Source organism: Terrapene carolina, unplaced genomic scaffold (genome assembly GCF_002925995.2).
Source record: "Terrapene carolina triunguis isolate 2854851 unplaced genomic scaffold, T_m_triunguis-2.0 Scaffold234, whole genome shotgun sequence".
Lineage (NCBI taxonomy): Eukaryota > Metazoa > Chordata > Testudines > Emydidae > Terrapene > Terrapene triunguis.
This window is the reverse complement of record NW_020664585.1, coordinates 17185370-17211868: the sequence shown is the minus strand read 5'-3', so window position 1 is coordinate 17211868 and position 26499 is coordinate 17185370. Positions and strand designations below refer to the sequence as shown.

The window sequence follows — 26499 nt, the reverse complement described above, 5'->3', positions numbered from 1 at the left end:
TTTCATGGAAACGGCCACATATTTTTGCTCTTGTAGAAGTGATTATGATGAATGAGTGAGCAGTAAGACACCATATGAAAAAAGTGACATTCAAGTATGGTGAGACAAATACTTTACTGGCCACGTACTATAAAAGGGCTTGACTTTATATCCTTTACCATTGAAAGACTCTTCAGAACAACTGGAAGCTACCTAAACTCTTATAAATCAAATTAAACCACTTGTACGGAATACTAAAGAAAGACACTATTTTTGGATACATAATGCAAAAAAAAAAAAAAAAATCTGCCCTTTGTCCCCTCAGTGAATGAAACAGATCTATGGCTCATAATCACAAGATACATGGTGTCATAGTACAGAAGTATTTTTTTAAAGTGACATAAGTCACACCTGAGTTCTGCCCTGGCATGCCTAATTTTTGCTGACAAATATTTAGAGCTGAGTTATGGTTCGGGGGAGGGGAGGGAGGAGGGGGAGAGAGGGAAAGGAGGCCGAGGCTGGGGCCACAGCTGGGGGTGGGAGCAGAGCCAAGGCTGGGGCCTCGGGTGTGGGGCCAGGACCAGGAGTGGAGCTGGGTGGCGCTCCCTCCCTGTCCCCCGTAGGGGTTGGCCCAGGCCTCAGCCACGCCCCCCCCAGGGGAGCATGCCCCACAGTTTGGGGACCTCCGGTCTATTTAATGATAAGCACGGTGGGGACTGTCTCTTACTGTGTGTTTATACAATGTCTAGAACTACTGGTCCCAATCTCAGCTGGGACCTCTAGGCACCATTGCATAACATTTTTATTATTATTAATTATTATTATTTATTATTTCATAATCCCACCATCCAGCGTTTTCTTTTAAAAATCACTCAACATTCCACAAATTATTCTCCGGGTTTGCATATTAAGGTTAGAGTTTCTTCAGCCAAGCTTTAGTTCATCCTTACCTGGGTCTGTCACCTTTAAGTTGTTTTTAACATGGAAGAAGTCGGAGACATTAAATTTGTCCAGATTGGTTGGATCCTGAAAACAACAATAAAAAAGTATAAATCTTCCCAACAGAAACGTAACAGCAGGTAATAGTGAGTGTATGTTAATCCAGTATAAATGAGGGGCTGGAAAAGACTGAACTAAACATGATACAGACAAAATTTCAGCTAAACTATATATAGAAAACAGCTACTAAAATAGCAATATCTGAAAGAGTAAAAATTCCTGGCTATATTTGTTATATGATTGAAATTTAGTGTTGTGTTCATTAGTAAGTACAGAACCAGTTACTAGCATAGTGTTGTTCAAGAATAGACTGGGTTCAGGTAACTGGTCACAGCTCGCAAACACTCAGATTTTAATTCTAAACTGGAATTAGCTTTCCAGAGAATTGGCCAAATGAGATGTCCAGCACCTAGGGGCCAGATTATTGAAGTTATCTAGACACCTACAGATCCAGATAGGTGCCTACTGGAATTTCCAAAAATACCTAGGCACCTATCTGCTTCTTTAGGCAACTAAATACTTTTTTAAAAATTGGCCCAAGGAGGATAACACTGCAAACAAATACAATAAAAATGATTCCTTCATTTGTAAATGAGAAATTTAACATTTTAAACAAGAAATATAATTGAATGCCCATATGGTGCAATACGTGCTATTCGTTTGCATTCTGAGGTTCATTTAACGTGCGCTAATACAGCAGGCCTTCAGAGCCACATGAATCCTATTGATCATGCAACACATTTTTTCCAGTCTTAGAAAACAATCACTTTCATACAACACTTTTCATACCCAAGATAACAGAGACTTCTTTTAAAATAGCAGGGAGTCTGATCATAGCAGTTCCGTGATTATGTAGGCCAAGTAAACAGCAGCTATTTGCTCTACAAAACATACAGCGTCAGGTATCAGAAGCTGTCTATTGAGAGCATACAATAGGATTGCGGTTGTTCAGCAAATCCATGACTGGAAGCAGGAGGCCACGTCTAAAGAGTATTATTAGTGTTCCTGCCCATTTTTGGAAAGTGCCATCTGGCCTTTTATTTCCACCGGGACAACTACCACCGAACATTGGAGGAGACTCCTTCCGTGTAATGCCTCATTTGAAGAACAATATGTCTAATAGTCCAAAATCTCTGAATACTCAAATCTTCCTGTAGGAGTTGAACTCATGACCTGAGGCCTGGTCTACACTACCCCCCCACTTCGGACTAAGGTACGCAAATTCAGCTACGTTAATAACGTAGCTGAATTCGAAGTACCTTAGTCCGAACTTACCGCGGGTCCAGACGCGGCAGGAAGGCTCCCCCGTCGATGCCGCGTACTCCTCTCGCCGAGCTGGAGTACCGGCGTCGACGGCGAGCACTTCCGGGATCGATCCCAGAACATCGATTGCCTGCCGCCGGACCCTCCGGTAAGTGTAGACGTACCCTAAGAGTACTACCAACTGAGCTGTGAAGGTAGTTCAGCAGAAGTACTTAGCTAGTAATAGTCCATGAAATAAAAGATAAGGGAACTGAAAGAACAAAGATCTTTTATCATGGAATACTCTGGTTACAAGGTAGCCAAGGTATTAAACGAATGGTTGGAGGGGGAGAGGAGCGGGAGAGTCACCATTTTCAAACAAACACTATTTTTTAAACAGCCTCCCAAGCATAGAAAGGTGGTAAAATTAACGTTAAAACAATTAACTCTAATTTCCATACTAATAACATTTTAAAAACAAATTATAAAGTTATTTCTCAGGGGTATGTCAGTAAGCCAGTTTAGTGATATCTCTATATATTGCTAAACAAAAAACCTTGAAGCACTAAACTCATTTTTAAGCAATTTAATACTAATAGGGAGAAAATGCTCAGGCTAGGTCTACACTACCCGCCTGAATCGGCGGGTAGAAATCGACCTCCCGGGGATTGAATTATCGCGTCTCGTCGGGACGCGACAATCGATCCCCAAATCGACGCTCTTACTCCACCAGCGGAGGTGGGAGTAAGCGCCGTCGACGGGAAGCCATGGAGGTCGATTTTGCCACCGTCCTTACAGCGGGGTAAGTCGGCTGCGATACGTCGAATTCAGCTACGCTATTAGCGTAGCTGAATTTGCGTATCTTAAATCGACCCCTCTGTAGCGAAGACCTGCCCTCACTCTGAGGGACATTAGGAGTTGAATCTGAGGTCCTGACTCAGTCAAAACTCCCACTGACTTCATAGATGTGTTAGGTCACAAGCCTGTAATTCACTGCCCTCTGGCAGAAGACGCAGTGAATTGCGGGACTGGGGTCTTCCTTTGGGATTTGATCCTAAAAGTCACCTTGCACATGTTTTTGCCAGCACATCTTGCTAGGGTCAAGTAGCCAATCCAAGAGAAGGGTAGTCGCAGGAGTGGATAGAAAAGGGGACCAGGAGTCATGAGGGTTAGCCTTATTTCTGCCACTTGCTGTAAGACCTGAGGCAAATCCTTTCAGCAATTTCCCTACCAATAAAAACACACCTCACACACAGAAAGGCTGTGAGCATTAACTAACTTTTGTGGAGCATTTTGAAACCTAAATATCTTCAGACCAAGTATGCTCTATTAGACTGTAAGCTTTTTGGGGCAGGGACAGTTTCTTAACCGATGTTTCATATGGTGCAATCCTCATTTACAAGACTATGTTAACTAAGCAACAAATAAGTATCACACTGAAAACTCTATTAAGTGACCCACTCAAAGAATCATCAAAAAAAAACTAATGACCTACTAGATGTGGATCTTTAAACTGGGAGCCCACGTAGCTTCCTGTACAATTTTGTTTGACCTTTAGTTAAAGTGGTTAAGACAGGGATGCCTACTGGAGAGGCAGATTTCACACTAGTATCATTCAATAATCCTTAATCTTTCCTCATAATCATTATTTCCCCCCTAAGGCTTGGTCCTTGTAAGCTCATCTAAAGAGCAAAGAGGTCACAACATCACATCAGGATATCTAATTATTCCAGGAAATTATATCTTACAGAAAATAAAAAAAGAGTTGTAAAGTGGTAAAGGTTGTTTGAGGATACAAAATCTAAAATACCTTAATAAAAATACAATAGTCAAACGTTCAAAAAAATAATATTGCAGAATACTAGGTTAGTGACTAATACACTGACATGAATGTGAATAGTATAATAATTCAAGAAAACATAACAAAATACTCAAATTGTTACTTTCAATTAGAAAGTTCTCAAGATTCCATCTCTACTAAGTCAATGGTTAATACAACAGAGCTGTGGCTTCATCTCTCATTAAATGATACAATTATGCCTTTCATTCATCCCTGAAATTGTATGCCTCCATTGGTGAATAAATCTTTAGTTTTATTGCTGGCAGTAAAACCAAAAGACATTTATGAAATCAGCCTGCATGAGTCTGCACCCTAATGACAATCCACTGGCTCCCCTGCTTGCTTCTTCCCCCTCCCGCCCCCAAATCATTTCCCATTATTTTTCAGTTCTACAACAGCAACTAGGATGCAGCCTCACCAAGGTATTTGATGTTGAAAAGTTAGATATTGTTTCTCTTCTTGGAGCTCTTGTGTAAGAGAATGTCACTTTTAATTTCCAGGAATAGGAAATCTGGGCGTATTTCTTAACCATCCTGGTATGCTCCTGCGCTTTGTTATATATACAAACTGTTCCACCACAAAAAAAGAAGTATAACATGCCAAAAAAAAATCCAGGGGTAATTTCTGATCTCTAAATTGACATCATCGAGGGAAATGAGGCATAAATGGGAAAAAAAAAAAAAGCCCAGGCAAAGGCCTGTGGGGGTGGCACAACTTTCAATTGCCAATAGAAAATGCAGACTGCCTGGTTTCAAGCATTCCTCTAGCTACTCTCAGGCTACAACGTTTACTTACAGAAAGTGATAGGTCTGCCTATGAGCACATGCCAAGACACTACAGATGAAGAGAATAAGACAATTTACCCCTTCCAGGGATCCAAAAATACATTATAATATTAATAGAGAACATAAGGATTTTACAGAAAGTCACATTTCTGCCACTCCTGGTCAAACTTAGGGGTACGCGTTCAGGGTTGGCTCTGGCTTTTTTGCCGCCCCAGGGCGTCCAGAGCCCCGGGGGGAGGGCAGCGAGCCCCGGCGGGGGCTCCGCTCTCCCCCCGGCGGCCGGGGGGAGGGCGCCGGGGGGGGAGGGCGGCCGGAGCCCTGAGAGGAGGGCGGTGAGCCCCAGCCGGGGCTCGCCGCTCTCTCCCCGGCAGCCGGGGGGAGGGCGCCGGGGAGGAGGGCGGCAAGCCCGGCCGTGGCCCCACTCTCCCCGGCGGCCGGAGCGCCGCCCCCCTCCAGGTGCCGCCCCAAGCACAAGCTTGGTGGGCTGCTGCCTGGAGCCGGCCCTGTACGTGTTGCTCCCGGAACAGACTCTCTTTGTAGTAGGGAGATGGGGGGGGAGAAAAAGTGGCCTGCAATAAAGATTAATCTGGTAACACACGTTGTATTCTTCTTTACAAAGCCTAATGATTAAATGTATTTCTATTTTATATATAAAATAAAGAAATTTAGATATCTAGTTACTTAAGGGCCTCCATAAAGCCAAGTCTTAGAGTTCAGGATCTCTCTCCTCCAGGTAGCTAACTTTAAAAGGTAGCATTTCACAGCCGTAATACTTTTAGTTGCTTACAGGCTAAATCAATGTGACCGCTGACACTGAGCAACTAAGGAAGAAGCCTTTATAGGCCCCCCACCCCCCCAATCAATATACACCTCTACCCCTATATAACGTGGCCCGATATAACACGAATTCTGATATAACGCAGTAAAGCAGTGCTCGGGGGGGGAGGGGGGTGCACTCCGGCAGATCAAAGCAAGTTTGATATAATGCTGTTTCACCTATAACGTGGCAAGAGTTTTTGGCTCCCGAGGACAGCGTTATATCGAGGTAGAGGTGTACTTCCCCTGGCTCTTCAAAACCTCATTTATCTACCTCCTCATAGTCAACTCAAAAATCACAGTATGGAATATGGTAAATAGCAAACTGCAACCTCATCTCCTTAGAGATCACAGCTGTTCTGTCTCTCTGCCCTTTGGAGTTCTAAGCATAAATGACACAAATGAGAAACCCCAAGGCCTTGTGTGCTATTCTTCATTATACTCAGATGGGCTATTTTATTCAAATAGAAACCTTTAAAGATTTGATCTATACTATTTCCCTTCTATTCCCATTTCTGCAACTCAGGAATTTCACTGTACATTGAGTAGGCAGGCCAACTAAGCAGCATACTACAAATGTATTTTCCTTATGTCATTGAAGAAATGTTCTATAACCTGAAATCTGTGAGTGGCATCTCAGACAGGTTATCTAGGGCAATAAGTCAACAGACTCCTCCCTCTAAAATTAAGCATTGTGATTCACTAGGAAGAGTTCAATTTAGAACTAGAAGTGTGTTGACTGCAAGAGCACAGCAACAGATGTTAACTTATGTACAGAATACCGCAGGGTTCTACTGAGCAAACCTCTCCCCCCAAAACTTCACAAAATAGGTCTGACCAATCCTAACTTGTGCTGCAGATAATGTGGACAAGTTATTTTTTACTAAAAGAAAGGATGCCCAGAACACAAAACAGATTTTTTGATGTGTGCTTATTTAAATCCAAATAAAAACATTAATACACATTCTTTGGACATATCCCTGTCAGGAAGAAACTGTCCAAATATTAATAAAATATTTAACATGACAGGTTCATTTCATTACACCAATGACTGTCATTGTGCAGAGAATCAGATGAGAGAGGGAGTCAAATCAAGACATGAGTGTTGAGAATTCTGAGATGTAGAGATTAAGACACTTGTTTCAAGGCACCATAGTTTTATTAATGGTGTCTCCTTTGTAGAAGATGACTGGAGTCAATAGGGAGTGCCCCTGTTCCAATTAAGGTGAAGGACCAAGAGCTAAAGATTCCTGGGTAATTGCTGTACATACCTGCCTCTTTGCACAAACTTGCCTTTTGTTACTAGCTACAAAAATACGGAATTGCTTTTTGTAGCTAAACATAAAGGGCAATGCTGGGTTAAGAGAGAGGCCTAGCCTGTTTCTGTTCACTTTTTTGAACTACAGCAAGTCTAATGAAATTGGAACTTATGGTTCATTAAATAATTTCAGCATGATATTTTTTATTTTTAAACCCCAATCTGAATGGAGTATTTAAATTTTATCATTTTCAATTAACCTTTTTTCTTTTCTATTTAAAAACATTCCTCTCAACTGTTGTGACCATAAACACTTTTTGTGTTAATGCAGGAGAGCCTGGAAGATTAACTAACGATAAAGAAAAAACAAAACATTTTTATTCAAGGTGAAATGTTAAAAAAACAAGCAAAAAACAGTAAATTAAAATTCTGAGGTTCCTTCTGATTTAAACTTTAACAAATTACTAATAGGTAAGAATTTCACAGTGTTGCCAGATGTCACAATTTTGCCACAAGTCACATGATATTTAATGTTTTTCTTAAAGCTCTGGCTCTTGAAGACTTTTCATTAAGTGAGAATCAGTTTGTTTGTTTTTAAAGTTTCTAGCCGTCATGATTGTGGAATACAAGTTTAAAAACGTGACCCAAGTACATTCCAGAGACTCAAAACCCAACCCATTTAAAAAAATATGATTTGGGGGGCCTGAGTCATGGTTTTTTAATACTTGGTGCTGGCAATACTATACATGTCCTTTTAGATAGTGATAGAATCATGGAATTTAGAGATTAAAAAAACATACAGAGGGCCTAATTCAAGACAGAGTTAATGGGGAGTTTTGTTAATGACTTTAATGGGATGATAAGATCAGTCTCCCAAGAATTCTCACTTGTTACATATACTTTGAAAACTGCCTTGGGGTGAATGCACCCAGCCTGGTTAGGAACCCTCCTGCACAAGCTGTGAAGTGGCATCAGAGCTGCTTCATAGAGGTTACTCCAGTATAGCGGCTGGACTAACCTCCATGGGCACTTACACTGCCTTCCACAATGCTGATTAATGGTGAGAGGATTCACACAGCAGTAGATCATCTGGACCCAACCATGCCTTACCTCCCTACCACAGGAAGCTCACACAGAGTGGTGCGTCCTTACCACATCATCCCTGCATCCAGCCCCTTCTGATTTTATGCAATGACTGTGCACCCCCTTTCATTGCCAAGGAGCCCCGTCTCCATAGAAAGTGTTTGCTTTGCCCTTTAGACAAATAGAATAGCAAATGGGAAACAGCTCAAGAGTGCAATATCAATTAGCACACAGCTCAGCTACCTCCAACTTTGTTCATTAGTTATGCTTCTTCTCACAAACACCAATGGTGTTCAACAGCTTGTCAGGATGCATGTCTTGTCTACAGCTGATTAGGCTGTACAGCAACACTTAAAACACACAGTAATACATGCATACTTTATTTTTAAATGGCTGCAAATGTATCTGCCACTGTATGTTTTATGCCCTGATTTTTCTTCTCTAGTCACTTCCCCTGAGAAAACACCATTCCATCTTTTTTGTGGTTCAAAGCACTGGGGATTAAATCCATTCATCTTTCTTATGCTCTGTTATGTACGGGGACTAAGCCCGTTACAGCTCTGGAATCATTTGACTTGCACAACCGCATTTTATAATAATCTTTTTTGGCAGCCCCATGTGACAAGCAGCACCCTCCTGGCCGAGGAGAAATAGACAAGATTGTCAACTCAGCTTCATCACCCACAAGGACTGCTGTTGAATAAAACCCAGAGAGGCAGCACAGTTCCTCTCACAGGACGCCCATCCCCTGCAGGCTTGGACGCCAACAGTAACTTGTATATGGTTTTACAGTGCATAGCAGGAATAATTTTTCTGCATCTCAGCAAACTTTAGGGCTCGGGTGTGCATGGCTCCTGCACAGATGCACAGGGGTGGTGAAGGGCTGAGAGTCCCTGAGCACTAATGAGCAGAGACTCCTCTTTGCTTACCACCCCTGAATACACGATACACCATCCACCTTAAATGGGGCGTGGGGTTGTTGTAGCAAGTACATTGCTGCCACACACTAGGAAACTCTTACATATACTGTGCCTCATACAGCCCCTTCAGGAGGCCCACACAGCTCAGCACTGTTCACAGCATGAGTATAGGCCTATCCTCTCAAGGCAAAAAGTCTGACCCTTTGGGTTTCTGGTCATTTGCTCCTGAGGTAGGAGACTCAGATTTCCCAGTCCCATATAACACATGCTGGTAGAAACATGTACACTGCTTTCTATCACAGATCTTCACAAACTACTCAAAGAGAAAGAGGCAAGATGTTATATTTGGGTTTAACTTATATTATATAATAACCAGCATGTGTTCATAAAAAATCAATGTCGTCAGCCAAACTTTATTGCTTTGACAGAATCTCAAAATCAAAGTCTGAAGGGAATGCAGTACAGGGCATATGTTGGGATTTAATATCAACTCAAAATCTTACTTGAAAAATTAATTCAAATTGCCTTGTGCAGGGGACAGACACATTGAAAACTAGCTAAAAGAGTATAAAGCAAAAGTGGGGGTGGATGAGAGATCTCTTATGGGATATCAAAAATATCACCAATACCTAGTTCTTACGTAGCGCTTTTCATCCAAAGATATGAAAGCGATTTACAAAGAGGGTCTGTATCATTAATATCAGGGATCAGTATTAAGTCCTGGAGTATTTAAGATCTTTGTTAGTTATCTGGAAACATGCTAGTGAAATCTGTAGACAATGTTAAATTGGGAAGAGTTGACTTCTAATCAAGACAGAGAAAATGCAAAGACTTAGAAAGATTAGAAACGTGCAAAATAACAGAATTCAGTTTGTAAGAGATACAAACTAATACAGCTGGAGGAAAACAATCTGAACTATAATCCATAGGAGAGATAAACCTGGATGAAGTAGTCCTCAGGTGATAGAGGTCAACAGATTAGATGTGTGTTTGGAGTGATATATGGCAGCCAAGAAAAGGACAATGTAATTTTGGGAGTATAAAGACTGAGGTCAGGTGTATTTAGAGCAAGGACCTATAGTCCCCCTCTCTGTGGTTCTGGTGCGACTGTACCTGGAATACTGTGTATATTTCCAAGCACCACGTTATCAGAAAGATACTAACAAAGTGGAGGGAGCTCACACAAGAGCTACAATGGTGATCTGAGTTACTGACTGATGAGAAGAGATTAAAGGGGAGAGAGCGCGCGAGAGATGTTTGGCTAAGAGATGACAGAATACCAAATTTCTGAAGAGAGTGTAAACCCCCAACAGTTAAGGGGAAATAGTTAATTAGTTATAGAGAAACAAGAGATCTACATTTGGGAAAGAAACATTTAGGCTGAATATCGGGAGAAGTTTCCCCAGCCTAATACATTTTGCTCTCAAGAATGGTCTCTCAACAGTAGGGGTGAACTTTTAAAATTCTACTAAACAAGCCATTGGGAAATGTTAAAGATGGATCAATCATACAACTAGATGACATAAGATGAGCATTCCATCTCTAGATTCTATTATCCTCTGGATTTTGTCGGCTATACTGATAGCTGTTTGCAGCCAATACCATTCTCCTACTGTGATCTCATGAGATCTCACAAGCTATCCAGGATTGGGCCAGGTATTTGAATGAAAGACCCACTCCCAAGGAAAGTCTTCAGTGGTTTAGGAAGCGGTGCTGAGAGATCCAGTAGGGTACTCCTCCATCTGAACCAGTACCGAACCATTGCCCTAGAATTGCATTATGGCAAATAGTACACTTGCTGCCTTCTGTGATGGTACGTAAAACTCAGGGCCCTGATCACTTACAGAGAGAAAAGAACCCATGACATCTTTTGCAGAAATGGAGACACTAGACCTAGTGTCCTAGCCAAACGCCAGTTTTGGTAGCTGCATTCTGCTTACCTACATTCCCCTGACAATTTTAATCAGAGATGATCTTATTCTTTGCTGCTTCTCCTGAGGGTTAGTGTAATGCTGCTGTGTTATGTTAAACAGTTGCCATGTTCCACACCAGGCCAGTGGTGGCGTAAGCAATTTATGTATATGTAAGTACATAAAGTTCTTTACATAAAAAAAGTACAATATAAACGTAAGATATTGTTATTGTTAACAATTAGAATTTGATTTTGCTTTTTGTTCCAGATCAGAAGTGTACTTTTTTAAATAAAAGTAATCCAGGCATGACTGTATAAAGCAATAAACATATCCAGTCAGTTGAGGTGATGCTCATCAGCAAAGCTGTACAAAAAAGTCTGATCAGTATTTGTACAACTTGTTATTAGTGTTGGCAGTTGGGAATAAATAACATTTTTCTGTTATACCTCTAAGTAATTCTATTCTAGAAAGAACAAGTATTAAAAACACCACACCTCCACCTTCTTCAAAAGAGGTAAACACCTTTAAAGGCTGGTTAATTTAGGGGTCATTTGCTATTTTAACAAATATATAATGAGCAGCTGTAGGATTCTGCTGTATGTAATAGCAAAGAAAAATGTGGTCATACATCTGGAAAATACCTGATAAACACTCATTAATCTAGCTTTTCACTTTAACTCTATTTATATTTCACTACAAAATCAGTTACAGTAACACATGTGCTTCCTAGGACATTTAGATGAAGCATTTCCAGAGTCTGTTTTCTGTCGATAAACTGAGCTACTAAAAATACAGTTCCATTCAATTGCTATTTGCAAAATAAAGAATGCTTTTTATAGAAACCCCTCCTCCATGCCTGATACTTTGCCAGCAAGCAGGGTCAGAACTACCAATCCAGCTGTCAGCTCTTGCTCTCTCAGACACAAGGACATTCAATTCATGTCAGGAAAGCGAGGAAACCTGTGACAAGATTTAAATATATAGTTGTAAGTTTTCCAAAGAGACAACGTACATAAGCCAGAGTTCCAGCTGCAAACTCATCATGACAAAATTCAGTGACGGTCTTTGGCTAAGAAACAAAGCAAAACTAGTGACAGGGCTTGCAATGGTGAAGTCACTCAATGCCCAGGGTCATCTTGACACAGAGAATTTATAAGGAAGAAAGCCATAGACCCTGGGCTTTTTTCTAAATGATTTACCAAAAGGAAACAGGTTTCAGAGTGGTAGCCGTGTTAGTCTGTATCAGCAAAAACAACGAGGAGTCCTTAGAGTTAGTCTCTAAGGTGCCAAAAGGAAACAGTACCTGGGAAATAATAATGAATTCACACATTAAAAACCAAAAACATGAGGATCATGACAAAACCCCCTGGAAATTCCTGCCTAAGAATGAAAAGTAACACGCGGAATAGTTTCAAAACAGCATACAGGGATTCAGTTGCATGACTCCCATAGACCTGAATGAGAGTTACACAGCCAAGTCTCTGTGCACTGCTTTGATAATTGACCCCTTTGACACACTTCTGTATCCGCTAACACCTACACACAACAGGTGTCCCTATGCTATTTCCCCAGTGCACCCCATTATGCCAGTATGTTGGAGGACACAAATGGTTCATTTCCTCATTGAATGTGAATCTCCTAGCTTTTCTTGTTTCATGTCACAGCCTTTCATTCCTTTTCTTTGTTCACTTTTAAAAAACCTCTTATATTTTGAGGCTGCAGAACCAAATGTGGGGAGACAGAGACAAATTTAGTCAGTGGTCTGCTGCATGCCTGAGCAGATAAAAGTAGTTCATGTTGCATAGTCCAACCAGGCAGATGAGAATTTACTGCATACACTAAACTAGGGCTGGCATGTGCACTGATTTTGTGTTAAAAACAAACTCCTTCAGCCACTGAAAGCTGCTATACATAAACTGACTTTCATCCCAATGACAATTTCCCCCCCCAAAATAGGAACAGTTTGGGAGTAATGGCCTACACAATTTAGTTTTTAAAATAGAACAAATGTTGAGTTAGAAAAGCAAAACGTGTTTAAAATGATTGCATGCTGGTTTCTCAAAATGTGTTCAGCATTCCACTGACCCAAATTTCTCTTCTGTATTTCAGTGGCTTCCAGATAGATTTGAGAAAATAAAATAGATTACACCACACAATGGTGTAGTAGAAAGGTTTAGTCAGCATGAGTTTGGGATGAGCGCATTTCTTAAGAGTAGCAAATCCACACACATACTACACAGGTCATCTATCCTAGATGAGTTCATGGGTGGTGTCAAAAGTGCAATTTAACAACATGGCTATTATCTCCACATAGGTGGTGGTGGTGGAAATACGGCTGACTGGTCATTGGTACACAGCCTAATTCATTTATATTAATATATATGAACTGCTGGAGATTGAGTGAGAAATACAACTTCTCAGAAGAGGCAGAAGTAAAATGCAAGTAAATTCATATAATCCCCCTGCAAGCAACACAAATTTGTCATGCTAGTTTTTGGAAGATTTATGCATCTAAAACAGCTTAGAAAGGAACATTTAAATACAGTAAATTTAGTTGAGTAGCAGAAAGCTGTTTTTATTAATATATTTAAGATATGTACCTATGGAACATGTTAAAATCCTAACATTTATTTAAATGACTGCAGATTTTAATCACTGTTTCAAAACTGTTTGGTTTTCCATAATGATGGTGCAAATACAATAGTCACTTACTGTTTCATTACTATTGCAAAACCATTAGCATCTTGGCAGTTAGATTCAAATATCATCCTGTCAGAAGCTTTGAAACTTGAATCTGAGGAAAGTTGTGGGCCTTGCATTCACTGGGCTGAAATGTTTAATTTTGTAGTAGCCTGAACAATCATAGAGCCAGAAGGATTGAGAGGGGGGGAGGAGGAGAGGGGGAAACAACTGTACACATGCTTTTCAGCACAGTAATACAAGAGGAAACAGCACACTTCTTCCCATGAACAAATAAATTTGAGGAACATTTTCAGCTTAAATTTGCATTTATCAGCCTACCATTGGTGACAATTCTCTCATTCATAAGAGATATGCACTAATCTGTGACTCCAGTGGCATGATCCACCAGTATAAAACAAATTTCTATCTTGCTGTAATGCAAGCTTAACAATCACATAATTTTAAGGTCTAATATTTAAACTCATTTTATAGTAAATTTCTTTGTAAATTAAGTGTCTATTACAGCAGATTAGAAAGTAGTTTTACAGTCTCTTATTATGGGTTCCAGTACTAGTAAACTCACTAAAAAACCATAACCTTAGTAGCACTTCACATTCAGAGAAAATAAAGACCCCAACTTGTACTAATTCTCTTTGAAGTTTTACATTTTATTCCTACCTAGAACATAGTTACATCTTTCTAGTTTTATAACTTTCTTTAAAAAAAAAAACAAAAAAAAAACACTCCCCCCACCCCCAGATTTTACAGGGTAACAGACATAAGCAAAACATATTCAGGTGAAGATTTCTACATTGCTGCCAGTTTTCCTCTAACTGCAGAGACATTTCGAAAAACCTACTTTGCTGAGATTTGCATTTTTAAAAATCACCCCTAAAATAAAACAGTATTAATATAATCAGTTTTTTTCTTTTAAATAGCTGAAAATGTATATGTGGATTATTTTAATTTCTTATGACAACATGATTCATGTATTATTGGCCATCTGACTGGCTAGTTAGACATAAAGAAGTCTCTGGCCATCTATGTCTCCTTCTAGTTAACAATTACAGTAGATGCTGGCTAATTCCCACTTGGCTAAACTGCAAATCTGATCATTCTTACAATAACCCAATGGTTTCTTGCCACTTTTAAGCAAAGATTTAATAGCAAGGTCTCATAACTAACATTTCATTATGGTTACACCACAGTACAATACATTTACTTGTATAGTATAACGTGTTACATAATTACACATACACTTAACATACAAGAACAGCGTATGTTTCTGATGCAGATTCATTGATTTTTTTTTACCCAATGTGTACGCTTACTCCACAAAATTACTAATCCTCAAAATTCAGTAACCCACAATGGGCTTCCCTGCTAAATTAATCAATCACGATCTACTATGGCCTTGTCTATGCTACCGCTTAAGTCAATGTAAGTTACATTGCTCGGGGTGAAACCTCCTCCTGAGCGATGTAATTTACATCAACTTAACGTGGTGTCTACACCGCATTATGTCGGCGGGAGACGCTCTCCCATAGACATATCTTCTGCCTCTCGTTGAGGTTGATTAATTACGTAGACAAGAGAGCACTCTCCTATCTACTTATCGAGGCTTCATCAGACCCACTAAATCGACACCCCTGAGCCGATCGATCGCAGAAGTGCCAAGTTAGCACCGTAATGAAGACAAACCCTATATGAAATGAAAAATAATCTGATTAGAGTTTCACTTCAGCTCTGGTGAAAATTATATGGAATATCTAAGGCTTGCCATCTGGAGAACAAATGAAAGTGATGCGATTGTTACCCACTACAAAACACTGTTTCTCTAATCAGCTGTCATTTTATATTAGCAATGCAACAGGGAGTGCACAGTCTGCCTAATACTCCCCAACCCACTCCAAAAGAGGGTGTATTAGGAGGCATGAGACATAGAATAGAAAACAAGAGGAGGTTAACCTGCAGTGTCAGGATGTCCTGCCGAGTAAAGGGTTCATCTGTCAGGAGATCCTTGTAGCTTTTTGTTTTTATGTTCAGCTGCTCAACTGCCTAACAGCCAGGTGGAAAACAAGAAATTAAAATGAGAAATTATCTGCCAGGCAAATGCAAGACATCTTGCACCCCTTAAAAATATACAGGATGACGTAAACAAATTAGAGACATTCACTTCCAATAGGTGATCACATTGTTTCACTGGGTTTCTTTACTGATTTTGGAAAACATATGTATTTCTTTCCTAACCATTTGACTCAACAATCTCTAATAGTCTTAAATAAAAGATTTTTTTTTTAAGACTCTGTAGCTACATACATTGTTGCTACAAGTTTTTCAGCCAAATTCTACATAAAAATGGAAAGAAAAGCACAAAAAGAAAATCCTGTCATATGTTTTCTAGATTATAGTTAAAATGCACAGAGCCACATTTTTATGCGTGGAGCAATATTAATCTCTAATTTAACAGGTGCAATGAAAGTGATTTATAAAATGGGCAGCAGCTTACAGTATGGTAGGAATCAACATCAAAGAAATGCATTGTACTCCTCAACAAATAAAATAATCAAACCAGAATCATCACTACATCACTTCATGAAAGACACAGCTTTACTTACAAGGAAAGAAACAGATGTACTCACACTCAAGTGCCTTCTCCTACCCAGAACCAAAATTGCTAATATTTTTTCTGCTACTTTAAAAGTCTAGAAATGAATGTGTGGCTTATATAACCTAGGGATAAATTACACTGGCCAGAGTGATGTACAATGTGAGCAAATGCTGTGCAAGTTTCCCCACACATCTGCTCAGCTGAACTTCTCTTTAACAGGGTATGCAAATTGTGGCAAAATGGGTAGCAGTTTTACTATATGGGCAAGCATCTATTAAGGACTAGGCTGCTAAGTCATTTTTACTGGTAATCGAAACAAAACTAGTATCCATGTTTCCAGAAGAGAATAGCAAGTATTTTAACCCAGTCTCATCTGTTCCCCTAACTGGAGATTTTAAAACATACAATGCCATTTAGAACTGGGAGAACATATTGGGGTGGTTCTTTTGGGGTGGAGGTGGGAGGGAAGGGTTGGTGAATTTAGCCCCTTTTCTTGTTTGCAATTGTACAAACTGATTTTTTTTTTAATTTGAAATTTCAATATTTCAAACAGTTTGATGTCTGTTTTGTGTGAACGAATTCCCGCCTGTGGACTGTTGACAAATGTTCACTGCATGTATTTCTTACAGTGCTTCTCAATCGGAGTATGCAGAGGTCTTCCAGAGGGTACATCCACTCATCTAGATATCTGCCTAGTTTTATAACAGGCTACATAAAAAGCCTAGCAAAGTCAGTACAAACTAAAATTTAATACAGATAAAATGAGAAAGTAAGGAATTTTTCAGTACTAGTGTGCTGTGACACTTTTGTATTTTTATGTCTGATTTTGTAAGCAAGTAGGGTACTCAAGACAAATCAAACTCCTGAAAGGGGTACAGTAGTCTGGAAATGTTGAGACCCATTGTATTACAATACTGGATAGTCAAGCTGCGTACATGATCACCCAAAGGTTTGAAACTGATTGTATGGCAAGGTTTGTATGAACAAACCTTTGCTCACACAAATGTTCACAAAACGTGAATAAAAAGTTGAGAAATGCCATTCAAGGGAAGATCTCAAATGTCCACTAATAAGTTATCTATTTTTCTCCAACTCCAGTTAAAACATTCTTGCTTACTGAAGAAGATTCGAAGCAGGCAATCTGCCCTTTGGGCATGGATATGTACTAGAAAGAAATGTTGTTAGGTTCACAGAAGATTTGTTTGTTCATTCAACTGAAAAACGTGTGACAGTGAATCAGGAGTTAAACATTCTGGCCTACAAATCTCTCTCAGGCTCAGCTACATGCAGCTTACTCAAATGACAGGCTTTAAAAGTAATATGCATCTTAAATCATTCGGTCTGTCCATAAGGGGTGAAATTCATCCCTGTGAAAAAGCCAAAGGCCTCTGCTCCATTTCAGACCTATTTTGAAGACTTAGGTGGGATTTCAGTGGTGTATAGGCCTCTTGCTGGCCCTAGGCACAGGGGTCGATTCCACCCTAATGGAGATAGCATGGCTTAGAGCAGGGAACTAGGATTACCTGGGTTCTATTCCCCATGCTGCTCCTAGTTTGCTGCATGACCTTAGGGAAGCCTCTTCACTTCTATGTGCCTCAGCTTCCCTGTCTGTAACACAGGGACAACACTTACCCACCTCTGTAAAGCTCTTTGAGAGCCTTGAACGAAAGATGCTACAAGTGTAAAACATTAACAGTGAAATGCAACGGAGAGCCCACCTCATAAGCAAATACATTTCCAGTTGTCTTGATAGCCACTATATGGGAGTTATTGGTGAAGACAGTGAAGAGCACTGGACAGTGGTATTTACCTGTGGGGGAGGAGGAGAGAAAAACAAATTCTGCATGAGTTTCTGATGGTTGTTTAGACAAATGGAATGGTTGCTTTAGTTGTCTTCGTGAATAATATTTACATTCTTTTTATAAAACGCATTTTTTATGTTCAGTGTATAATTAGTGGTTTTTTTAATTCATGCTTTGTTTCTCTAGTATTTGTGGGTGGCTGAGGTAGAATGACACCTATAAGAATTATAAATCAAGAGAGAAAAATGGGTCTTTGAAGTCTACCATCCAGTAGCGAGCAACACAGTACATCACATAATGGGGTTGGTGTCTACTCAGTATCACAATATAAATATCATAATAATCAAGACACTCTTGTTGAGTGTGCCTTCTCACTACCCCCACCACCCTGTTTTCAGCATCCTTCTCAGGAACATATCTTGGTTTATATCCAGCAGAGGTGCAGATGAGATGGTGCCCTTTGCAGGTTCTGCTGGTAAGAAAAGGAAACACTTCGTATTCAATCTCAGTAAACAGAATTCCATTAAACCTAAGCACACGCTTTTCAATAAAGAACCTGGCTTCAGCTCAAATTGAGCTGTAAATTTTCCTAAGAGGGTCAGTATACATATTAAACACATCTTACATAAAGAAAGTGATGAAAGCCAACAGATCAAGAAAATGTATGGATAAACTTAGCAAAAAGCAATTAGAAGATTATTATTAATTCTTGATCAGTTTGCTAGATCGGGAATTCGGAAACAGCTTTGGCTCATTTGATTCTTTTCCTTCTAATTACAATCTGATAAATCAAAAACAGGGAGAACTGAATAAAGATAGCTCAAAGCACCACCAACACAGGACAGAGAAGCTCCTACAGCTATTGACCCACTAGAGTCACCGAGACACAGTGCTCCAATCTCAGACTTGTAAAAGCAAGGATAAGAAATTTGGGGGATTTTTTTATTTATTAATCTACCCAAAACTGAAGGAAAGTTATCCACTTTATGAGACTGTGTAAGCTTCAGAGGCAAATTTAGAAGGTGTTTTATGGCAGGGGCGTCAGTACTTTGTCCCACTGAGGGACACACAAGCAAGCTACCCAGAGCTTGAGGCCTGCCCCCAAGTTGCCTAAACTAAAGGAAACTGCAGCTGCTTTAATCTTTAATACAGAGGAGCACTCCATGAAGATAGTGTGCCATCTTGATCTGAATGGAAGGTGCTCAGATAAAGACAGAGCATTACATGGCTTTTCCTGTAATCGCTCCTCACCCCACTTTCTATATGAAAGAGGAGAACAGACACCTGGGCATGTGTTAAAATTCCATGAGCCATGTTTTAAGAAATGCCTGCTGTTAGGCAGAAATAAAGATCAATTCTCTTCCTTTCATACTGTAGCCTTTTACTTCATCTAGCACCACCCGATGGGCTCTTCTTAAAAAAAAAGACTGTTTTGACAGTTCACTGCTACCGTAAGCTCCCCTGTTATTATTTGTACTGTAGTAGTGCCTGTGCACCCCAGCTGTGAAGCAGAACCCCACTATGCTAGCACTGTACTAACACAGATCACGATCCCTGCCCCAAAGTGCTTCAGCCTGCTAGCACGGACTCTGGCACTTGCGCACCGATGACACAGCTAGCTACATATAGCCCACAGTAGTGGTAAGTGCTCCCCCCCCCCATTCCACCAGTCTTGGCTAGCAGCCTGCACTTCAGTATACATTTGCCAGTTCACCCACAACTTCAGGAGAGAAGGGTTAACTGAAAGCGACTAGTCTTTCCCTTGCAGATGGCAAGGGCTCTCTCACCCATGGCAGCTCATGTACAATGAGTTGCTCTGACGAGAGAGCATTTCACAGTAGCTGAGACTCTTTTCCTCTGAGTATAACTGGTTCTGAGGAGCAACCCCATCATATTTATTAGTGTCAGCTCCTGCTACCGTAAACAAAATCTCCATCCTGACCAGCAAGGTCAGGAGTGAAATTGCAATCAGTGCACAGCAATAGGGCCCATGCTCTAAGAATTGGTTACTGACTCTCCCAGCCACATGTAAACTCTGAGCAGTATTCCCCAAAGCCAATACACTGTTAAAGCTGAGAATTTATTCCTCCTCCAAAGGAAGTGGCATTATTTTAGTTACAAATTTACACTCTAAAAAGTGAGGAAATTCTACTATACAGTTCCAACTCCAGCCTTAATGCCCCATAACCTCATGTTCTCCCTTCCATACACAGATCAGAGACCTCCCTTTGCTCTTACCACTCTCTCATTCAGAATAAACACCTTCCATATTGCCAGCCCCTCCAGCAACCATCCCCTACCTAAAAGATTTAGTTGTCAATAGCCACACCACACAAAATTTTCAAGAGATACTAGTGATTTACCTGAGACACCATATAAAGGGACTTGGTTGTCACAAAGTGCACTGTCTAAAAATCAGGCCCCTCTAGGGTCTATCAGGTTGGGCACCCAAACACTGAAGCACCCAAAATCACTAGTCATTTTTGAAAATCTGGGTACCTGTCTCCAACCTCTTTTTCTGGGGAAAGTCAGAGGGTGGAGCCAACCAGGCTCCAATATCCGACCTATTCCAGCATGCTGGACTTCTTACAGTCAGGCTGGGACATGGAATGGAAACAATTTTGGTGACAGTGATGGGCCACCTCAGATAGCCAGGGACAGAGACACATACATCTACTAGAAGGGGAGCTCTTCTTCGTTACTTATTCTAAGGATGAAGAGCCTAACCCTAAATCGTACGCCTTTTTAGTTATACCCCTACTCCTGATGTATGATGCACATTATTATATACCCTGGACCCCTGAGAACATTCTAATCTTTGCCTGTACAAGCTAATTCATCTGAAAAAGGTTAAAGAATTACAATATTCATAACAAGGTTTAGAAACAAACTATGTTCCAACATGTCTCATGTACATTGCCCATGGAAGAATGCATTCATTTCAAGGATGACTTTTTGAAAGCAATTTTCCTGAACTATGGGAGAGCAAAAAAAATGGTGAGAATGCCTCTAAAAAAACACACCTTTTTCTTCCCACACTTTACTCTTCGGCCTGCAATTTTTGTAATATTTAAATTAAAACTCACCTTTTGGTTGAGATTAAGCATAAAATATTGCAGCCCAAAGGACACTGTTTTGCAAAAACTTGTAAGTGGAGAAAAATAAGTGTTCATGATGAAATGGCTCCTTTATACTTAAGAGTCTCTATTATGACTCCTTAATATTCTAAACTTGTCATTTTAGTTGAGCTAGTCCCACTCGAATTAACAGCAGCTGTATAGCAAAATGCCCTGAATTGTGAGCTGAAAATATAATGGCCAAGATTTCCAAACGTGACCTCCATTTTGGGGTGTCCAACTTGAGATCCCCAAAAGCTGCCTGATTTTCAGAAAGTACTGAGCTGGAGTTATAGTAAATTGTGCACCCAAAAATTGCTATTAGTTTTTTAAAACCTTTATCAATTTGTTGATGTTTTACCGATTATGACAATGTTTTAAAGGCATTAAGATTTGTCAATTGAATGCAGAACTCTAAAGAAATCGGTTACCAGTCATAGAACTCTTATGACAGACGGTGTGATCTCGTGGATTTAGCCAAAGATTTAGGAGCTAGAAACTTTGAAATTCTAATCCCATCTCCAACGCCTAGAGCCCTTGTTGCCTACATTTTCCCCTCAGTAAAGAGATTATGATAATTATCTGCTTCACAAAGGTTTCATAAATTAATGGCTGTAAAGTTATTAGAACATATAACATGCAAAGTATTATAAATCAAACTATAATTTTCTCCCTTATATTATTGGTGGTTCTGGATTGATCCTTGATTTTACATCTTTAAGCCAGCAGAAGCATAACCACAGGCTCTTCTCTAACAGGTTGTTATTCAGAAAATGCCATGAACATGTTCCTCAGAAAACAATTATCTTGAGTTGTCAAATGAGTTATTGAGCATTTTGCCCCCAATTTTACCAGTGTCTTCAAAATGGAGTTCAAATCATGGAGGACTGATAAGGAGGATCAGTGAAGTCTGTTGAGTCACAACGCCCCACGGACTTACAATGAGCTCCATCAACTTCTATATGAGAGTCTCCCTTTCCCACAATGTTACTATATCCTTAGCAAAGGTAGCATCTCCCTTTCCCTTGGTCTTTTAAAAGCCAGACACGATTCCACTGAATTGATTGGGAAGCTGGGGAATAACTAGCATGGGAAAATTAACATCTTTTCCAGGCTAATGTACTTCTAATTCTGCTGTGACATAACACTGCAACATTAATGAAGACTTTATTCTTTTATATTCTGTTGCACATTATCTCAGGATACTAAAGTAAGCCAGAGTGAAGGGTTAAGGTACAGGCTCAGATTCCTGTAGTAAATTGGCTATAGTAGTTGTGGGTATCGGCTAAAGATAACACACCATGTAATTTCACCCTTCCAGAAACTCTTACTCTCATCATGTAGTACCTTACTCGGCAAGCAGTCACAAAACGAAATGGGATTACTTTCAGAAATAGAAACTACTCAATGTAAAGGTGGCAGAAATGGGCCCTTAATGAAGAACATGTTGATTCCAACAATCAGTGACAGAGCTCAAAAATAAAATTATGATCCTACATGGAAGGTAACCACAAGTTACTTTAGTACATGAACGTACAGCTGTAAGAGAATCCTGGTTTGTAAAAGCGCTCAGAAAAAATAAAGAATGCACCAACTCACCTTCATTGTTTTTAGCGAAGTTTAGCTTGACAAGAGATTTGGCATCTAGTTTCTAAGGGATACAATAAAATATGGAAAAATTAATCACTGCTAACACTGACCTCAGAAATAAAATAATATGGCATTAATGAAGCCCATTATTATTACACTGATTGCATCATCATCAATAATAAACCATCTGTTATTTTATCACAGTAACTCTGGAAATGAAAGGGGATAGAGCCAATCCCCAGAAATCATATTTATGGAATTTGAGAACAGGGAAACACATTACAGTATTGTAGCTTGATACAGTATTGTCCTAATACAAATGTAATAAACCTGAGATTAAATAGTTCAATTTATACTTTGCCTCAGCACAAATTAAAAAGGGGGTTAGCATGAAAAGATGAGAGGCAATAACTTGCAGCAAATACATTACATTGAAGGCTATTCTTGTTGATTAAAAGTGACAACTCTGAAAGGCATTTCGGTCGGAGTGCGTAAAGCAAGCAAACTATTTTTGCAATTACACTAAAGTAACTATCGTTTACCTTTTGCTTTAACAGACTATACGTCAGCCCACATACTAACTAGCAAAACATCAGAAGTAATGAAGAATGGTGATGTGAACTCTCAGGAAACATACATTTTTGGTCGTTAAGAATTTTTAATACAGCTGATACCATAGCAAGGGTTCCATGGATTTTATGACTGAGAATTAGAGTTAAGGGGAAGATTAAGTTGGCCTGCTAGTATTACATTACTTTTACTTTTTTAATCACCTGACAGGGAGTCTCTCAGGCCCTGATCCTGCAATTTGATCGGTGCAGGCAGGCCACAGCAAAGTCCTATTGAAATCAACAGGGCTCTGCATGGGCATAGGGATCCTCCAGCACAGAGCACCATTTATTTCAATAGGACAGAATTAAGTGTTTGATCATCAGACCTTAGTGCCCAATCCTGTAGCTGAGTGCCTTCCTCTTTCAGGTGCAGCGCACCCTCAACTACCATGGACTTCAATGGCCTGAGGGCACCTCGTAGGATCAGGCCCTTAGAACCCTAAGAATTTGGGTAAGAATGGCTATTGGTAATGCAAGCAAAACTAAAACGGCCACCTCCCGAAACTCGCAGAGTATCAAGCCTACCAATACAATGTATCATGATGGACCACAGGTTTGTAAACTGAGTCAGGACCTCAGAAATAATAATAATAAAAAAAGCCTAGTCTGAGAAACATACAGGCTGTCAGAAAAATTGAGTCACTGCCAGATTTCCTGCTAGGAGCTCCTACAACAAAGGCCTTTTAAAAGACAACTAGTTCTGCTTTCAGACAATCAATTAAATCAACAAATAAAGGAGGCAGGGAGCTATATTCCTCTTTGTATCCCTAGACAGATATCTACTCGTTACTGTTTGTAGATCTGCATAAGCTTTGGGCAGAGACTTGTTGGCTCAATTTTGATGGCGCAGAGTGGTTACATAAAAAGTCACATGACCAAATTTTTTGTCTAAAATCAAGACTTATGTTCCTTGATCAGAAAACGACAAGCTATGACAGCTGGCTCATTCTTCTAGGACAGCTGGGCTCTTTTTTTTTTTAATGCGAGGCTGCCTCTCAAATTGTTTTGTCAAGTCGCAGCATTAATTAGCTGCCACAAAGATAACCATCTGCCTAGTTTACTAGCAAGACCAACAAGGGAAAAGATGGGAGAGGGAATGAACATGCAGTTTGTTAGCGTTGTCTCCGGCCCAGTAATTGGAGGATGCAAATCCAGTATGGTGGTTCTTATGCTGTGGTTCTCAGGCGAGACAGACATCATCTGCAGGAAGGCATAGTAATGGCAATGGCAAAGACTGCATGTCCAATCTAAAGTAGGATTTCTTACTAGGAAAGAAAAATTATTGAGGAAATGGAGGGGGCTCTACAGAGCTGACAATGTAACCTGATGTGTTTGGATGGCTTTGTCCTGCATAGAGATATTTATTACTGCAAAACATATCCACAAATGTATGCTCAACAAAACAGCCCAAATGTTAAATCCAAGGATGCACTCCTTTATAGAGACACAACCTCTTGAAATATCTCAGTTAAGATCAGTTTAAAGAAGACCTAGAAAGAGATGCCCTCTCCCTCTGCTCTCAAAAGAGGAGAGCAGGCCATCTGTGAACAAAGCAAGGAGCTGCAGCTCAAACAAAGGCAGTCCTCAGACAGTGACCCTAGCCATGATTTAGGATCCAAACTGTTGTACTCGACCGCATTTTCTGCAGTATTTTAGTCTGCTTCCAGCTAGAGTCGATCAGCACTAGCAAAAGTTGTAGCACATTATTTTATTAGTCAAGATGTATTATGTCCTTAGAAGCACTATCATGGCCTCAGGCTCCTATCCAGTATCCCAGGAGACAGTACAGTGCGGCAGGTCACATCTTTTGGATGAGAGCGAGTAAACAATTTATTTCTTGATAAAGGTTGCTCATGTTGCAAGGCCTAATGTCAGCATGCAAAAATAATATGGGACAACACCTCACTACTGATAGCATTCCCAGGTAATGGCTCCATTTGTAATATGGAGACAAAAAGATGTGACTGACTGAACATAGCCAACTGATCAGTATGTGCTACATTACAAAGAAATCTCAGAATCAGGAAGAGGCTAATTCACACTCATGTTATACATTAACCACACAAAAAGTACATTAAAAGAATATTGTCACAGTGAGCAAGTCAAGCTCTCAAGACAATGCCAAAATTAAGCTTGCTTATTAACTGGTTCTCAGTTCCAGTATCCTCCCTACAAGATTCCTCATCAGATTTCAGTTCCCCACTCCACCTATTGGCTTCTAGTCTCCCCCCTCATCTCCCTCCTACTCCTAGTTTCCTTGCCCAATCATTCCCAGTCTCCCCACACTCCGACTCCCAGTCTCGGTTTCCCCTACCTCCTCCCGCCAGCCTTCAGTCCCAGTGACTGCCCCCCATACTCCTTGTCCCAATCTGCTCTAACCACAGGACCAGTTCTTGTCTCTTCTGCATTCAAATCAGGTAGCTTCCTCCTCCACACTGCCTGGGCCCAGCAGGGGAGGCATTAGAAGCACAGAAGAGAGGCCCCCTGCTCTCAGTTGAGGTGCCAGCACCTGATGCAGCCTTCAGTAACCCAGACCAGAAATTTCAGAGGAAGTCTGGCTCAGCTCTGTGCTGGAGCATGTGCAGCATGGACAGAATCTTCAGGAAATTCAGCCCCTAAAATCTACGGAGTCTCTATGGAGCATGTTCAAACTGCAATTTTGCAAAGGCTTACAATTTGGCCAAATTTGAGTGGCTTTTCATTGGGAAGGCAAAAGGCACATCCTTGACACAAAGGCCACCCTCTGGCAAATGTCAAGTCCCTGCTCCAAAGCCTAGGGGCAGTACAGTTGTCCAAAGAAAGTCACCAGAACTTAAAAAAAAAAACAACAACAACAACAAACAAAAAACACAGGAGCAAAACAACATTTTCTCCTAATTTCTTGGAAACAGTGAGCCCATTTTGGCTGAAGCACCCACAAAATAAAATTCAGCCTGAGGCAAATACCTGGCAGGGAAAATTTCAACCCAAATGATTAAAGTTTGGTAAAGTTATAAACAACTGTAAAAAAAGGGTCTTGTAATGGGGTCAGTGTCTGGGGTCAGCATTGGGGCTGCTGGCCAGCCCCAGGGGGTCAGGGTCTGGGCTGCCACCCAACTGCCCAACCAGGTCCAGGGTTGAGGCTGCCACCTGGCCCCCCACTCAGGGCTCCACTCCTGGCCCCACTCTGTAGAGGGGTCTCCAGGTGGGAGGCGCTGGGCACAGGGGTCTGTGTGGGGGCGCTGTGGTTCTCAACCGGTGGCCCAGGTAACA

At 40.5% G+C, this 26499-nt stretch overlaps 1 protein-coding gene across 1 annotated transcript in view; it reads right to left on the bottom strand.

The window, feature by feature from the left end:
- PPIL2 (peptidylprolyl isomerase like 2) overlaps positions 1-26499 on the bottom strand; it is a 135433-nt gene that overhangs the window by 83060 nt on the left and 25874 nt on the right. Inside the window, exons 6-9 of the mRNA XM_026656924.2 lie at positions 22646-22697; positions 17847-17938; positions 15486-15575; positions 930-1005 (exon numbers count right to left, since the gene is read on the bottom strand). Of these exons, the coding sequence (XP_026512709.1) occupies positions 930-1005; positions 15486-15575; positions 17847-17938; positions 22646-22697 (310 nt within the window). The remainder of the gene's footprint in view (positions 1-929; positions 1006-15485; positions 15576-17846; positions 17939-22645; positions 22698-26499) is intronic.